This window comes from Schistocerca americana, chromosome 11 (genome assembly GCF_021461395.2).
Source record: "Schistocerca americana isolate TAMUIC-IGC-003095 chromosome 11, iqSchAmer2.1, whole genome shotgun sequence".
Classification (NCBI taxonomy): Eukaryota; Metazoa; Arthropoda; class Insecta; order Orthoptera; family Acrididae; genus Schistocerca; species Schistocerca americana.
The window spans coordinates 23,841,415-23,859,913 of NC_060129.1; the positions used below are offsets into that span (position 1 = coordinate 23,841,415).

The window sequence follows — 18,499 nt, forward strand, 5'->3', positions numbered from 1 at the left end:
TTTTGCCAAAAGTAAACTTTAACATAATTCAGTCTGTCAGCAGTAAGTTGCAGCTAACTTTAAATTAGCTCTCAGTGTCATTATTATTTTAACTGTTAACATTATCACATGACCTCAAACAGAAACCATATAATTGAGGATACTTATTTTTTCATTATTTTATTGTATATGCTTTCGAGCTGATCTGACGTTATCCTGTTGTTACCTAAAACAATTATGTTGCGAAACACTTTTAAGTTTGACAGCATTAGCTGGCAAATGGGAAAATATGAACAGAAATTGTGATACTCTACAATACTTCTGACATAATATAATGTTTTGCATTAAATAGGTGCATCTAGTTCTACACTTGCCTTTTGCACTGAGGTGACAAATCGTGGGACTATATACCGTGCCGAACCTTCTTTTTCCCGACACAGTGGAGCAACTCGACATGGCGTGGATTCGACAAGTCGTTAGCTGTCCCCTGCAGTAATATTGAGCCACTGTGCATCTGTAGCCGTGCACAATTGTGAAAGCGTTGCTGGTGCAGGACGCTGTGCACGAGCCGACCTCTCGATTATGTCTCATAAAATTTCAGTGGGGTTAGTGTAGGGCAATCTGGGTGGCCACATCACTCTCTTGAATTGTTCAGAATGTTCTTCAAATGACTCTCAAACAGTTGTGGTCCAGTGACATGGTACATTGTCAGCTGTAAAAATTCTTTCATTGTTTGGGAACATGAAGTCCATTAATGGTTGTAAATAGTCTCTTAAGTTGTCAAATGTAACCATTTCCAGTCAATGATCAGTTCAGTTGACCAGAGGACCCAGTCAGTTCCGTGTAAACAAAGCTGACACCATTACGTCACCACCACCAGCTCGCACAGCGGTTGTCGATAAATCGGATCCACGATTTCGTGAGGTCTGCATCGCGCTCTAACCCTACCGTCAGCTCTTACCGACTGAAATCTGGACTCATTTGACCGGGGCACAGTGTTCCCATCATTTAGGGTCCGACCGATACGGTCACGAGCCCAGGAGAGGCGACATCCCGTCACTGAAGGCGCGCGCGTCAGTCGTCTGCTGCCACAGACCGTCAGCACCAAATTTTGCTGCACTGCCCAGACAGATACGTTACATCCCACATAGATTTCTGCAGTTAATTAGTGCCGTATTGCTTGTCTTGAGGCCGTTGGCTACTGCACTGTCCATCGTGAGAGGTAATGCCTGAAATTCGGTATTCTCGGGACACTCTTGGCGCTATGGATCTTGGACTATTGAATTCACTGAAGATTTATGAAACAGAACCTCATGCGTGTGATATTACCACCATCTGTATATGTGAATATTGCTATCCTGCTCAGTGTACATTACAGTATTTATATTTAGGCAAACTCCATTGCCAGCTCACGTCGGGTTTCCCTGTTTCTTGCCACAGCCTCGGGCAGTCTGTCCACCGTAAAGCAAATGGAGCCGTGTTGGGCCACTCTCTTGAAACGTGTGGTGCTTCAAAAAGATTCCCATGATTTTGCAAGCTTGAATCTTCTGCACAAATGAAGCTAGAAACAGCACGAATTATAACTTACGCATAGGACTACAAAGTTTATGTTTGTAAAATTACCATCTGGTCCTACAAGAATACCTCTTACATTCTTGCACTTTAGCCTTGAGCTACATTTCCCAGTTGCATTTATGATGGAAGTTTTCATTTATCTTAAATGAATGTTCAATTTATCATCCACTACCCACACAAACAATCTGGAGTCATGGTGACGACTGTCCGAGAAGCCGAAATCCGATTCCTGACTATATAAATAATATTATTATGTCTACAGTTATTGTTTTCAGTGGTGCTAGTATGCTGTGTTGAAGTTCACCGGAAGCTGTTTGATGAGAAGGCATATAAATGCAGTCTTCCACACTCTCACACCACAGAAGCCCACAAATTCAGAGTTCGGTGGTGTAATGAGAGATCTGCACGTCCGTCATAAGGTGATCCGTCGTTGAGGCAGTTCGTTGTTGAGAAATATTCTTATGTCGAGGTGCCAGGGCAGTAGTGTTACTGGAAACAACTTTTTGGCACATTGCATTATTGTGTTATTGCTATATCGACTCAGTACGAAATTGCCGACAGATGAGTTAGCGAGCGAGCTGCAGTAGGAAACCCCTCCTGGCAACTACACGAGCTGACAGATTATGAGTGACCTTGAGGTAAACTTTTAGTGTCATTGTGTGAGTTTAAATTTACGTATTCTTGTGAAATTTTATGAACCTTTTTGAGACACTGTGTGCATCTCTGACTGATTAATCTGAGTTTTACAGCCCTCACTTTGAGCCCTCTGCTGGAATTGCTATTTATCTCCGGCTCTAAACGAAGGGTCATCACAAGATGAGGCAAGTTCCCAGAGAACTATCGATCTCGACCGGTTTCTGTCTGCGGTATCCGTAACTGAGTATCTTAACACGGCGCAGTTTCCTGGAACCTGTACGAAGACTTACAACAAACGAGGTGACGCAGAGAAGGGAAAGAATCACGCCCATTACGTTTGAAAGAGTTTGACGATAACTCTACTCTCACTAAAGTCGTGAATGAACTGTTGCAGTGCCTACAGTTTCGACTCGTATTTGGAAGGATGGCAGGTGACGTTCTCTGCTACTCCCTCTTGTATTTTACATTAATTTGACTCGAACTTTTTAGTGTCGAGCTAAACAAAACGCATCGGGTAACGGTGGGGAAGTGGAAGTCTAATGTGGGTGCTTGGCTGTAGTGAGTAGTAGACCTCTCTTTTAGATTCTGCACCTTCGAAGTCCGGGCCGCACATCCTCGATCTGTTAAATTCACCTCGTCTTACCTGCAGTGGAACTTCCAGTAGGCTGCAATCCACTGTACAAACTCCGATAGCCAGTTGTGCTATGACAACAGTGTTCGCGAGGAAGTCGGTAAAGCTGTAAATAAATAACAGAAACGTGTGGTAAAATGTTTAGATACTGTCAAGGCCCAGTGTCCTCCAATTCTGTAGGTGTACGTTCGTTATAGCAATCGCGCAAGACTACAAATTTCTTTGATCAGAATTCACAGACCTCAAGTGACCATAACTTCTCACTCACATCCCATCTATATTGAAAAATTACTCGTGTGCCAATTTGCACTGTTAAGGTGCCACAACTCCACTGTGCTTTGCAGCATACGAGTGTCGGCACCTGCCACACGCAACTTTGGACCGTAGTGACAGAATACTTTAGGAACTGCTGACACTCACTAACCAGACGTTCTCCAAAAACCAAGCTTATAAAATAATTTCCGTGTCACACTCGGTTGAGCTTACTGACAAGAATTGTAGCTACAGCCTATTGCCTGTCCTAAGCTTTGAACATTGCCTGACATTGTCAGATTCTGAAAGAAGTTGTCCCCGATCCCACTCCACGCTCTTCCCGACAGTGGCACGTCACTCCCCACCGCTGCCCATCAGCGACACCACAAAATCCACAGTAAGAATTGTTAATCCTTTCGACATTGCAACAACATGCATTGATTTCTCATTGGGGAGGCACACTCGGAATGAAAACTTACAGAATTTCTGCGTAATGTCATCCACTTTGTCCTCTGTCCTTTTATGCTACCTCGGACTCTTCCAAGAGTCCTTACTGAAGGGGTGTCCACGTCTGCGAACTATGCAGTATTTATGCTCGGGACTCAGTATATGAAGTGTTGTCAAAAATAACGGGAAATTTTATAATTTTCCACGTTTTATATATCCAATTTTCGATTTTTTTCTTGTCACCTTGTTGGTACACATGCTTGTGACGTATGTTTGCATTTTCAGCTGTATTGAATATTTAGTTTATAGTTTACAGCCAAAAAGTTTATACGTGTTTTAGAGTGCTCGCCAGATTTTTACTTTCAAAAAAGATCAAAGAATTTACATTAAATTTTGCTTGAAAAATGTAATAAAGTGCAGCACTGCATACGAAATGTTGACAGTGACCTTTGGGAGAATCTGCTATGAGTAAGACAAGAGTTTATGAGTGGTATAAACATTTCAAAGAGGTTCAAGACTACATTGAAAATGAGGACCGTCCTGGGTGCTGTAGCATATCAATTACTAACAATAATGTGAAAGAAGTAAGAAAAATGTTCTGGAAAATCACCAAATCAGAGGTTGCTGGTAATGTCAGCATATTGTTTCGCTCATGCCAAGCAAATTTTTCAGATGTTTGGGCATGAACTGTGTAGCAGGAAAGTTTGTTCCAAAATTGTTGAATTTTGATTAAAAATTACATCACTCAGGAAATGCTGAAGGAAGTCGACAATGACCCGGAACTTCTGAAGCAGTTTATAACGTGGGTATGCAGGTAAGACATCAAAACGGCAGCCCAGTTGTCCCTATGGAAACCGCCTGAAGAGCCAAAACTGAAAAAAATTGACAATGTCAATCACATGTGAAGGTTTGTCTGGCTGTTTTCTTCAGCTACAACGGGAAAGTGCATTACAAGTTCCTGCCATACGGTCATACTGTCAATAAGGAATATTATCTGGAATTATGTGCCATTTGTGTGAAGCAATATGAAGAAAATGGTCAGAATGAAGGCAAAACCACTCACAAAAACGGCATCACGATAATGCTGCAGGTCACAGCTCAATGCTTGTTTCTGATTTTTTGGCAAAAAACAAAACCATTATGTTGCCTCAGCCACTGTATTCACCAGTTGTGGCATCCTGTGACTTCTTTCTATTCTCGAGACTGAAGAGAACCACAAATGGATGTCATTTTGCCACCAATCGCGGAAGCAGCTGGACACCGTAATGAAAAGTGTGTAGCAAAAGTGTTTCCAAGATTGGAAAAATCACTGCCACAAATGTATTATATCTGAGGTGGATTACTTTGAAGGAGACATAGATGATGATGTGGAATAAATAAAAGATTCTTTTAAGAAAAACAAAAATTCCCATTATGTTTTGATCACATCTCATAACTCCACCACTTGTTAGATTCCATGTCACGTGACCATTGACTTGCATTTCTGGGGCCAAACAGCCATGCTGTGCAACTGTGATGCTCAACACTCGGCTCTGTCTTGTATTATTTCAGATCGATAAGCTGAATTAAACCTCAAATATCTCTTTATTCTCCACTCAGACCATGATGCTGTTTTCACCAAACCAATGCTGATGAAATGTTGTATACACCTACACATGACTACATCTGATTACTTCTCTCCTTCACTACATTAATTTGTTGACAAAGAGTGTGATGAGTGTGCACATTTGGGCAGATGCACCACTACCCTGACTCAGCTGGTTCAAACCTTTGGTTGGCCATTATTATATAGGTTTCCCGTGCTCTCCATAAGTAACTTACTAAGTATATTTGATACCATTTCCTAAAAAGATTTCAGTAGATTTGTTAATTTTTTAATTGTTTGGCCTTCTGGGGCCTACCTAAAATAACGTATATCTTCATTATTTTCCTGCCTTTCTTCTCCATAGTTTTTGATTCTTTCGCTATGCTATTCTCTTCTTTCTTCTGTTCCTGTGGCACCTGTCTTTTTCTTTGTTTTCTCCTTGAAGCCCTTGAAACTTTTTCCTTTTGCTCTCAACATTTTTCTATTCTTTCCTCCATTATTTCCATTTCCCTATAACTTCTTTGATGCATGTCATTCATGTTTTCGCATTTCCATCAAAAATGTTTGAAACTTCTTTGTTATTGTCTCGTCTAGCCTTTTTAGACATCTGTAGCATACAACTCTTCTTCTCTTCATTGTGCCTAATATTTGTTCTGTTCTTTCATAATGTTGTTTATTGCTTCTTAATTTCCATTTTCCATTGTCATATTTTGGTCCATAGATTTTCCTGACTGTTTTCGCCTCCTCCTTTTTATTCCACCTAATTGTGTGACTGTGTATAATGAAACGATTCTGAAACATATTTTTGTCTAACGAAAGTGTTGTTATGCCAGAGTTTTGCATATACAGATAAAGATTTCTTGTTATCCCAGTATTTTTATTAATTGACAAGCCGCTTCCATTTTCCTAGCCCTTACAAACTTAGCATCTTTGTCCAAAGCATTTGGTTGTATCATTTCAACTAGATACATAATTTTTGTATCATTTTTTATTCTCCCATAATCAGCCTCTATGTACTTTGGTGCCTACTCCATGTCTGTCATATACTGTGGCATATTTTCTTAAGATCATATATATGTTCTTTAGATAATATTTTTTAATTGCTGGAAAAATTCACAAACAGCATTTTTGTCAAGTTCTGTTGGTAATGATGTTTTATTTATTTATTTATTTTTACATATTTCGAAAAGGCTGTGATAAAATATGTAAATTTATTTTCTGTAAAAATACCGAGAATATTAGATCTTTTTCTTTAATAATTCATTTGAAAATTTTCCATAAACGACTAAAAAGCACATATTTGGAAAATGGTGTTTCAAATTTCAACAACAGTCTAATGCAGTCCTGGGCCATAGGAAGGATTTTCTGTTACTGGACAAAGAGTTGTCCGTGCTTCCGGTAGCTGCTTTTGACCTTTCTCTGGCTGGCCTCTCCAGATGCATCTGTTTCCTCTCTTCATTCGTCTTTCATTCACTGTCCACGAAAGACTTAGCACTGATTGTGTGTTGCTTGGAGCATACTACACTCTATTGTATGTAGCAGGAACATCATATACGAGGGGAATTTAAAAAGTAACACAGGTATTATTATGACAGATGAAGTAACTTCTTCTAAATTCTACATGTCACTTTCAAGTGACACACATACGTGACAACATTTTCAACACTGCCACTAAGTCTCTGTAACCGACAGTCAGAACGTTTGCCGATCATTCAGTTCCTCGACGATAGGTATACCATGTTCGGTCGTGGAAGTGTACCTGGAAAGTTATCGAGCAGCCTCGTTGTTGGGAAAATATCTTTCCCTTCAGATGTTCTCTCAACTTGTAGAGAAGCAGGAAATCGGGTGCAAGAGCTGGACTTAACAGTCGAAGTGCCTTACGCCTGTGTGGCCTCGGTCGAATTGTTGGCACCTCTTTTCACTACCCCTGGACACGACATTGCACTCGGTCTGCATACCACCAGACTTTCACTGCGAAACGGTGTGCAATTTAGATGTTTCGCTTACAGGAATTGTACAGCACCACGTGTTTCGACTTCGCCATACGTTTCCTGTTGCCACGCCATTCCACTCGCACAGTGTGGTGCACGTGTTACCCGTGTCGCAGTGGACCTGTGTCCGCAGGAAACCCGGAACGTGCACGCTACTCTTTTTTCACAGTGGTCCACTCCTGTCATGAGACGTGTAACTTACTTTCTGAGTTCCCTACGTACTTCAAACTGCAGATTGTAATATACAGGTCTTGAAAATTTATGTAAATTGTTTCCAGAGGTACTAGAAACTGTGTGTGTGGTGGATAATGTGTGTCAGTAGTGGTGAGGAGGATGTGGTCAGGGCTGCTCAGCTGTGTCTCGATCGACTCATCTGCGAGGCTGAGGAATTGTGTGCACAACTGAACCTCGGTTGTAACGCTTTGACAAGATGTTACACATCATTTGGCGCAAATTGTATGCGAGATAGGTGCACTAACGACATAATGCAAAATTACAGACCAATATCTCCAACTTCTGTTTGGTGCAGAATCCTGAAACATATTCTCAGTTCGAATATAATAAACTTTCTCGAGACTGAGAAGCTTACATCCACGAGTCGGCACAGTTTTACTCGGCTCACCCTTATTTCACGAGATATACTACAAAATATGGATGAAGGACGACAGGTAGACCATTCGACAAAGTGCCCCCATTGCAGGATATTAATGAAGGTCTTCGATGGCGAATGTTCGTTACAGACGAGGGTATCGGGAGGAATGCCCTGAGGAAATGTGATGGGACCGCTGTTGTGAAACTTCCTGGCAGATTAAAACTGTGTGCTGGACCGAGACTCGAACTCGAGACCTTTGCCTTTTGCGGGCAAGTGCTCTACCGACTGAGCTACCCAAGCACGACTCACACCCCGTCCTCACAGCTTTACTTCTGCCATTACCTCCTCTCAGATGGTAGAGCGCTTGCCAGCGAAAGGCAAAGGTCCTGAGTTCGAGTCTCAGTCTGGCACACAGTTTTAATCTGCCAGGAAGTTTCATATCAGCGCACACTCCGCTGGAAACATCCCCCAGGCTGTGGCTAAGCCGTGTCTCCGCAATATCCTTTCTTTCAGGAGTGCTAGTTCTGCAAGGTTCGCAGGAGAGCTTCTGTAAAGTTTGGAAGATAGGAGACGAGATTCTGGCAGAAGTACAGCTGTTAGGAGGGGGCGTGAGTCGTGCTCGGGTGGCTCAGATGGTAGAGCACTTGCCACTGCGAAAGGCAAAGGTCCCGAGTTCGAGTCTCAGTCCGGCACACGGTTTTAATCCTAGAAGTTTCATATCGGTGCACACTCAACTGCAGAGTGATAATCTCATTGGGGACCACCGTTATTCTCTGTATACATAAATGATTTTGCAGACAGTGTGGGCAGCAGTCTGCAGCTGTTTTCTGGTGATGCCATAGTGTACAGTATGGTGTCGAAGTTGAGTGACGGTAGGAAGATACGAGATAACTTAGACAAAATTTCCAGTTGGTGTGACGAATGGAAGCTACGCGTAAATGTGGAAAAATGTAAGTTAATGCAGTGAGTAGGAAGATCAAACCTGTAATGTTCGGATACAGTATTACTAGTGTCCTGCTTGACACAGTCAAGTCGTAGAAATTTCTGGGCATAGCTCTGCAAAGCGATATGAGGTGGAACGAGTGTGAGAAGGATGGTAGGGACGGCGAATGGTCGACTTGGGTTCATTAGTAGACTGTTAGGAAAGAGTAGTTCATCTTTAAAGGAGACCGGATATAGGCCACAGGTGCAACCCATTCTCGAGTACTGCTCCAGTGTTTGCAATCCGTACCAGGTCGGATTGAGAAAAGACGTCGAAGCATTTTAGAGACGGACTGCTAGATTTGTTACCGGCGGGTTCAAACAATGTTTAAATGTTACAGAGATGCTTCAGGAGCCCAAATGGGAATGCCTGGAGGGAAGGCGATTTTTTTTCCCTCCGAAAAACACTATTAGGAAAATTTAGAGAACCAGCATTGCGAGCTGACTGCTGAACGATTCTACTGCCACCAGCATACGTTGCACCTAAAGACCTTGTAGATAAGATTTGAGGAACTACAGCTCCTACAGAGGCAGTCAGTCAGTCATTTTTCACTGCTCGATTTTTGAGTGGATCAGGAAGGGAAGTGACTAGTGGTGGTACAGAGGCAGAGCACCCTCTGCCATGCACCACACAGTGGCTTGCGGAATATGTACGTAGATGTAGATAAAAGGATGTTGATGTAGAATATGACAGGCCCCACAACAGTTTTTGACCGTTAACCCTTTCACATCCTACTACGCCGTTCCCCAAGTGCTGTGGACATTTATACAGGCACCGCTTGCATTTTCCTACAGTGTGTGGTGGTTTATCTTTTAAAAAATTATTTATATTTTGATTAAATTATAATTCTCTTGTGAAATTTCAGAAATTTGTTGTGAGTTTTGCACCACTTCTTGACGGAAAGAGCAAAGACTTTTCAAAAACTTAACTACTGTATGTGATAGTTTATATGTCGTTTGCAGAAGGCGTAGTGTTCTCAAGATTAAAAACTGAGTTCACATTACAACTTAATTTATTTGTGTCGTGATCATGTTCGATCACGACCGGATATGAGAGATAGCAACTACGAACAGAGAAACCTAAGGGACCAGACAGAGCTGGAAATTCTCTTTTCTATACTATACCACACGTTAAAAGAAATTGGATTTAAATCACAAACAACTTAAATGGCAATGCACCTTCTGCCTTAACTATGACGTTTGCCAACATGCATTCAGTCCCTGGTTGTTGTTGTTGTTGTTGTTGTCTTCAGTCCTGAGACTGGTTTGATGCAGCTCTCCATGCTACTCTATCCTCTGCAAGCTTCTTCATCTCCCAGTACTTACTGCAACCTACATCCCTCTGAATCTGCTTATTGTATTCATCTCTTGGTCTCTCTCTACGATTTTTACCCTCCACGCTGCCCTCCAATACTAAACTGGAGCCCCCTTGATGCCTCAAAACATGTCCTATCAACCGATCCCTTCTTCTAGTCAAGTTGTGCCACAAACTCCTCTTCTCCCCAATTCTACTCAATACCTCCTCATTAGTTATGTGATCTACCCATCTAATCTTCAGCATTCTTCTGTAGCACCACATTTCGAAAGCTTCTGTTCTCTTCTTGTCCAAACTATTTATCATCCATGTTTCACTTCCATACATGGCTACACTCCATACAAATACTTTCAGAAACAACTTCCTGACATTTAAATCTATACTCGATATTAACAAATTTCTCTTCTTCAGAAACCCTTTCCTTGCCATTGCCAGTCTACATTTTATATCCTCTCTACTTCACCGAGCGAGGTGGCGCAGTGGTTAGCACACTGGACTCGCATTCGGGAGGACGACGGTTCAATCCCGTCTCCGGCCCTCCTGATTTAGGTTTTCCGTGATTTCCCTAAATCGTTTCAGGCAAATGCCAGGATGGTTCCTGTGAAAGGGCACGGCCGATTTCCTTCCCCATCCTTTCCTCACCCGAGCTTGCACTCTGTCTCTAATGACCTCGTTGTCGATGGGACGTTAAACACTAATCTCCTCCTCCTCCTCCTCCTCCTCCTCCTCCTCCTCCTCTCTACTTCGACCATCATCAGTTATTTTGCTCCCCAAATAGCAAAACTCCTTTACTACTTTAAGCGTCTCATTTCCTAATCTAATTCCTTCAGTATCATCCGACTTAATTTGACTACATTCCATTATCCTCGTTTTGCTTTTGTTGATGTTCATCTTATATCCTCCTTTCAAGACACTGTCCATTCCGTTCAATTGCTCTTCCAAGTCCTTTGCTGTCTCTGACAGAATTACGATGTCATCGGCGAACCTCAAAGTTTTTATTTCTTCTCCATGGATTTTAATACCTACTCCGAATTTTTCTTTTGTTTCCTTTACTGCTTGCTCAATATACAGATTGAATAACATTGGGGATAGGCCACAACCCTGTCTCACTCCCTTCCCAACCACTGCTTCCCTTTCATGTCCCTCGACTCTGATAACTGCCATCTGGTTTCTGTACAAATTGTAAATAGCCTTTCGCTCCCTGTATTTTACTCCTGCCACCTTTAGAATTTGAAAGAGAGTATTCCAGTCAACATTGTCAAAATCTTTCTCTAAGTCTACAAATTCTAGAAATGTAGGTTTGCCTTTCCTTAATCTTTCTTTTAAGATAAGTCGTAAGGTCAGTGTTGCCTCATGTGTTCCAATATTTCTACGGAATCCAAACTGATCTTTCCCAAGGTCGGCTTCTACCAGTTTTTCCATACGTCTGTAAAGAATTCGCGTTAGTATTTTGCAGCTGTGACTTATTAAACTGATAGTCTGGTAATTTTCACATCTGTCGGCACCTGCTTTCGTTGGGATTGGAATTATTACATTCTTCTTGAAGTCTGAGGGTATTTCGCCTGTCTCATACATCTTGCTCACCAGATGGTAGAGTTTGGTCAGGACTGGCTCTCCCAAGGTCGTCAGTTGTTCTAATGGAATGTTGTCTACTCCCGGGGCCTTGTTTCAACTCGGGTCTTTCAGTGCTCTGTCAAACTCCTCACGCAGTATCGTATCTCCCATTTCATCTTCATCTACACCTCTTCCATTTCCATAATATTGTCCTTAAGTACATCACCCTTGTATAGACCCTCTATATACTCCTTCCACCTTTCTGCTTTCCCTTCTTTGCTTAGAACTGGGTTTCCATCTGAGCTTTTGAAATTCATGCAAGTGGTACTCTTTTCTCCAAAGGTCTCATTAATTTTCCTGTAGGCAGTATCTACCTACCCCTAGTGAGATAAGCCTCTACAGCCTTACATTTGTCCTCTAGCCATACCTGCTTAGCCATTTTGCACTTCCTGTCGATCTCACTTTTGAGACGTTTGTATTCGTTTTTGCCTGCTTCATTTACTGCATTTTTATATTTTCTCCTTTCATCAATTAAATTCAATATTTCTTCTGTTACCTAAGGATTTCTACTAGCCCTCGTCTTTTTACCTACTTGATCCTCTGCTGCCTTCACTACTTCATCCCTCAGAGCTACCCATTCTTCTTCTACTGCATTTCTTTCCCCCATTTGTGACAATTGTTCCCTTACGCTCTCCCGGGAACTCTGTACAACCTCTAGTTTAATCAGGTTGTGCAGGTCCCATCTCCTTAAATTCCCACCTTTTTGGAGTTTCTTCAGTTTTAATCTACAGTTCCTAACCAATGGATTGTGGTCAGAGTCCACATCTGCCCCTGGAAATGTCTTACAATTTAAAACCTGGTTCCTAAATCTCTGTCTTACCATTATATAATCTATCTGATACCTTTTAGTATCTCCAGGCTTTTTCCATGTATACAACCTTCTTTTATGATTCTTGAACCAAGTGTTAGCTATGATTAAGTTGCGCTCTGTGCAAAATTCTACCAGACGGCAGACGGCTTCCTCTTTCATTCCTTACTCCCATTCCATATTCACCTACTATGTTTCCTTCTCTCCCTTCTCCTACTCTCGAATTCCAGTCACCCATGACTATTAAATTTTCATCTCCCTTCACTATCTGAATAATTTCTTTTATCTCATCATACATTTCATCAATTTCTTTATCATCTGCACAGCTAGTTGACATATAAACTTGTGCTATTGTAGTAGGTGTGGGCTTCGTGTCTATCTTGGCCACAATAATGCGTTCACTATGCTGTTTGTAGTAGCTTACCCGCACTCCTATTTTCTTTATTCATTATTAAACCTACCTCTGCATTACCCCTATTTGATTTTGTATTTATAACACTATTCACCTGACCAAAAGTCTTGTTCCTCCTGCCACTGAACTTCACTAATTCCCACTATATCTAACTTTAACTTATTCATTTCCCTTTTTAAATTTTCTATCCTACCTGCCCAATTAAGGGATCTGACATTCCACACTCTGATTTGTAGAACGACAGTTTTCTTTCCCCTGATAACGACGTCCTCCTGAGTAGTCCCCACCCGGAGATCCGAATGGGGCACTATTTTACCTCCCGAATATTTTACCCAAGAGGACACCATCATTATTTAATCATACAGTAGAGCTGCATGCTCTTGGGAATAATTATGGCTGTAGTTTCCCCTTGCTTTCAGCCGTTCACAGTACCAGCACAGCAAGGCTGTTTTGGTTAGTGTTATAAGGCCAGATCAGTCAATCATCCAGACTGTTGCCCCCGCAACTACTGAAAAGGCTGCTGCCCCTCTTCAGGAACCACATGTTTGTCTGGCCTCTCAATAGATACCCCTCCGTTGTGGTTGCACCTACAGTACGACCATCTGTATCGCTGAGGCACGCAAGCCTCCCCACCCATGGCAAGGTCCATGGTTCATGGGGTCCCTGGTAGCTGTATGAAATCTAGAAAAACACTGTTATTTCTGTTGCCATTAATAGGAGATGGATAGCACAAAAATACTTCAAGTAATAAGCAGGCACTACAGCATTTGAGAGCACAATAACCAATATAATTACCTTAGTCAGTATTGCTAACAATATGCTCCATACAATTTCAATTTTCTATCTTGCTGGTTGTTTCTTTAAATAAAGTACTTTATCATCTTCTATATTTCATCTCAGATGCACACATAAATTCTAACATAGCACTGAACAATAGTAATATTTTGTAATAACTAATTAATGATTGCGGACTGCACCACATACACGTCTTCCATCTTCAAAAAATGTATCAGGACGGTGGTAACAGGAGAGGATTACAATTCTTCAGCTGTCAAAAAATAAGAAACACAAAATATCGCTATCGATACAAGTTATGAACAATTCGTATTCTGTGCCGTGACACGTAAGATATTCTTTGAAATATCAGGTGGTCGCTGCTAAGCGACAATCTAAGAAATTTTTACACAAATTGTATGGCTTCTATGAGCCTGCACGGTTAGATTATCGAATGTAAGTTTATTTAAGCCATCGAAACAGGTACTAATATTACAAGTGCTATGGATGTCTGAATGCTTCCTGAGCTGCTGACACCATTGCTGCAGATGAGTTACTTCCATGACTTGGTGAATAAAGTGTTTCCAGAATTCATCATGTAACATATGTGCATTATTGTGTGCTATCATTTGCAAATGACTTCATTTTGATATCTTGAATCGTTTATGAGCTACGACAGTTGTTATGACAATGTGGTTTGCACATCGTGCGCAACTGTGCTTCAGATATAAAACCCAATTAATTGAGACCAAAATGAGATATCCTTCTGCTCTCCAGTTTAAATAAAATTTCGATATCTTATCTAGATTTCATTCACTTCAATGTATGATCCAAAATGACCCATACATAAAGTTTATGCAATGCATTTTTAACTCTGCAAACTCTTTAAAACTTCTTGCAAGATTTTACTTAACCTGATGCAGCACATTAAGTATGACAGATAAGAAAAAGAAATTCAGTTCTTTACTGAGTGGAAATATCAGACTGTAAGATGTCCAAAAATCAAATTCTTTCACTTAATAGTTTTTGTAAAACCAGATGGTAAGTATTTCATATCAGCAGGAATTCTGTCTCTTAGGACAGGCACCAGTATTTTTCAAACAGTACAGCCATAACACAAGCCTCCTCAGCATGGAATGCAAAGAGCATGTCCGTAGCAGTGAAAGGCTGAACTGTCCCGCCACAAGCACCGCACAATTGTTGTTTGGCTCAAACTTCCACCTCTTTGTTCCTACGAAAGACTGAATTTATGGCCGATATATTCCAGATCCGGATGCTTTCATCACAGATGTGAGATGGTGTGTAGCCTCAGCCAGTCGTGGGCTCTGCTTCACTGTTGGCAAAGGTTTATAATGGACTGTGGTTGACTGTGTGGAAAAGTGATGGTATGTAGCTGAAATCTTGCTGTGTCGGTATTGTTATGCCTTTTGTGTATGTTGTAGTTTTCATGGAACTAAATGGGAGCCACTGATTTCAGAATGATTATTATATGAAAGCTTTAGATGACCGTTAAATGTCTGAAGTGAAATTTTTGGAGAAAAGAATGGGACGAGATGGTAGCACTGACTAAATATAAATGTAAGAACATATTTTATCAGTTGTAATATGTTGTTGACACACCGTCTGTAACAGACAGAGGTGTTGCTAGTAAGTACATTCTGTGTTGTCCAATCAACCAACACATAATTGTCTCTCCTAATGTTCCAGGAACCAGGAGCGGCAGAGATATATTTTGACAGAACACGGTAAGTTTCAATAGTTTGAAGTGATATGTTGCCAGTTGTTAAAAGGAGTCAGTAAGGCAAATCTTTTTCTAGAATTATTAAGTGTATATTTTCTGGAGACTGAAGGTCTTTGTAAGGATTGACATAGTTTCCATGAGAAACAATAGCGTGTGTGTGTGTGTTTGTGTGTGTGTGTGTGTGAGAGAGAGAGAGAGAGAGAGAGAGAGAGAGAGAGAGAGAGAGAGACTGAAGACAGTGTAAGGCAGAGCTCAGATTGATACCCTGTTGTTAGACTCATCTTAAATTGCATCCTGACAGGAAACGTTTTTGTTGTAAATGTGTTTCCTGTCCTGTTTTAATGTAGTTTCAAATACTACCTCTCACTAAGGTTTGTGTCCACGCATCTTACTTTCCCATAGTGTATCTGGACCATCTGCTACCCTGTGTCTAATAATGAGAAAACTGTATCGATATGTTGTGCTGCACTGTGAGTATAAAAAACTTAAAGACATTAAGAGAAATGCGTAATAGTCATTGGTGGATAAAAACATACTGCAGAAGAAGTGGCGACAATAATTTGCAATGGGACGAGTGTGGAAGATGACGCAGCCTTTTGTAAATTCGCTAGGATGTCATCCTTTGAATTTCAAATTATGGCTTTTGTGATAGTATTGTATGGTACAAAGAAGACACAAATTTCAGGAAAGCAATTACAGTGTTACTCTTAATATTTTGGCAGCTGCAGTTTCAAGCCAGAGATATGCATATTTGTTTCACATTTCAAAGTAAGCGACGTCTGAAATAATACCTGAGGTATGTGGAGGACCGGTTTTGAAGCCGCGAATGATTAGCAACCTGATCTGCTTCCTGATACAGCTGCTGCTGGCCCTAAATACAGCCGCAGTTCTTTCCAAAGACTCCTGTCATCTGTTTACATTCTTATAGCTGGAATTCCCGACATTCCACAAGCATTTCTCTGCCTCGTACGATGACAGCAGTTCCAAACCGTGTGGCCTTGTCTGCTACCTTTCAGTATCGTATTGATGGACTGCGTAAACAAGTGCAAAAGCATACAAACTACAGGTGACCTAGTCACATACGAATGCTTCTGCCGTGCAGTGGCAAGGTGCAGGAGCTGGCCAAAAACATTGGGCTGACACACTCGTGGATAGCTATTTCCATGTTTCAGATGTGTTGCCAACATGAGTTTGCAGTGGTTGCCAGAAACATAGCCTGAAATTTGTTGCACACTTCACTTTGGATGCAGCTTTAGATACAGATCCATTCTGTCACCTAGAAGACAAAGTACAGGTGTGCAGAATGTCTAAACACTGGTGTGACTGCATTGAAGATTTTCGTAGCAAGCAGAACTCTTTGTATCATTCCAAATGTGGGGGCATCCTCCAGAGTACTGTTCAGAATATATAAACAGCCAAACAGACAATGTTCGTGCCAGTCTGAGGTCCTACGCAGATGATGCAGTGTGAACAGTGTGGCAGTTGTGCATAGTAGACTACATAACAGAGCATGTGTGTCAACCGTCAGCACTTGTTTTAGTTATATTTTTCCATATACCTACACCGAGGTGACAAAAGTCGTGGGGTACCTCCTAATACTGTGTTCGACGTTCGTTTGCTGGGATAGTGCAGCAGCTCGACACGGCACGGACTCGACAGGTTGTTAGGAGTCCCCTGCAGAAATATGGAGCTGTGGTGCCTCTGCAGCCATCCGTAGTTATGAAAGTATGGCCGGTGCAAGATTTTGTGTGCAAACTGACCTTTCAATTATGCCCCATAAACTTTTGATGGGATTCACATCAGGCAATCTGGGTAGCCAGCTCATTCGCTCGTATTGTCCAGATTATTCTTCAAGCCAATCGGGAACAGATGTGGCGCAGTGGCACGGTGCATTGTCATTCTTAGAAAATTTCGACGTTGTTTGTGAACGTGAAGTCCACGAACAGCAGCAGACGGTCTCCGTGTAGCCGATCCTATCCATTTCCAGTCGACGGTCTGTTCAGTCGGCCCACACCGTAGTGGAGCCACAACCGGCTCGCTCGGTGCCTTGTCGAGAGCTCGAGTCCCTGCCTTCGTGGGGTCTGCACCACACTCCGACCTTGCCGTCAGATCTGACCGGCTGAAATTGGGACTCGTCTGACCAGGCCGTGGGTTTTCAGTAGTCTAGGGTCAAACCGATACGGTTACGAGCCCAGGAGAGGCATTACAGGCAACGTTACGCTGCCCGAGGCAGGATTCGAACCTGTGACCGTAGTGGTCGCGCAGTTACGGACTGTAGCACCTTGAACCGCTCGGCCACTTCAGCTGGGCCAAATACTGTCAAGATTGCTCTGTGTCAATTGTCTCATTGGTGCCCAAGTCGAAAATGTTGATTTGAATTAGAGCATGTAAGCTTTTAACCCTCAAGCACAACACCTTTTATCTTTTGTCGAGAAAATTTAATACTGCAGGTCCTATATTTTCAGATCGGGGACACAAACCAATCTGATACCATTAATAAGGAATATTCCTGTAGTACCGCGTGTGAATTTTACGTGATATAATCTCAATGTTATCGGTCGATAAACTGTCCGCAGACCTTACGTCTAATGTCAACACTGTTAAAGATCGCAACTGCTGTTGTAAACTCTGGTTAATATGTAAATTTAGGATATCTTCACACAAATTTCATCCAGACGAGAAGAACATTTGCAACTTGATATTTTTCAGTAAGCTGGTTAAAGATTCTGTGTAAAATATCTTCACAAAAAGCATAATATTGCACAAAAACTTCCATTTCGTGTATATATTATTTTTAAAGGTGTGACGTACTTCATTATAGTTTACTTCTGTTGAAGTATCATTCGAGGGTCCATTTCAAACAAAATGCTTCTATAGATCAATTCAATACTTTTGTTACATATAATATTGTAAATAATTCTAAACACCGTTCTGTAGTTTCTCAATAAAAACTCTCTCGTATCAATTTATTGCATATCAGTCATTGCAATTTATGTAAATAGAACAAAGGAACCAATGTTGTTGGACTTTGTGACTGAGCACTGAAGCCAGTGAATACCTCAAATACCCGGGAGGATCCTTCTGGAGCAGTTTGATGTGGAACCACCACAGAAGTCTAGCCACACTCAGTACTGGTTGGAAAAGATAACAAGGAAGCCTGATTTGT

General features: G+C 41.5%; 1 protein-coding gene across 3 annotated transcripts in view; it reads left to right on the plus strand.

The window, feature by feature from the left end:
* LOC124553617 (zinc finger protein 391-like) overlaps positions 1-18,499 on the plus strand; it is a 144,390-nt gene that overhangs the window by 119,802 nt on the left and 6,089 nt on the right. For all 3 annotated transcript variants that reach the window (XM_047127472.1, XM_047127470.1, XM_047127471.1), the window contains exon 7: positions 15,300-15,337. In XM_047127472.1, coding sequence (XP_046983428.1) covers positions 15,300-15,337 — 38 coding nt within the window. The remainder of the gene's footprint in view (positions 1-15,299; positions 15,338-18,499) is intronic.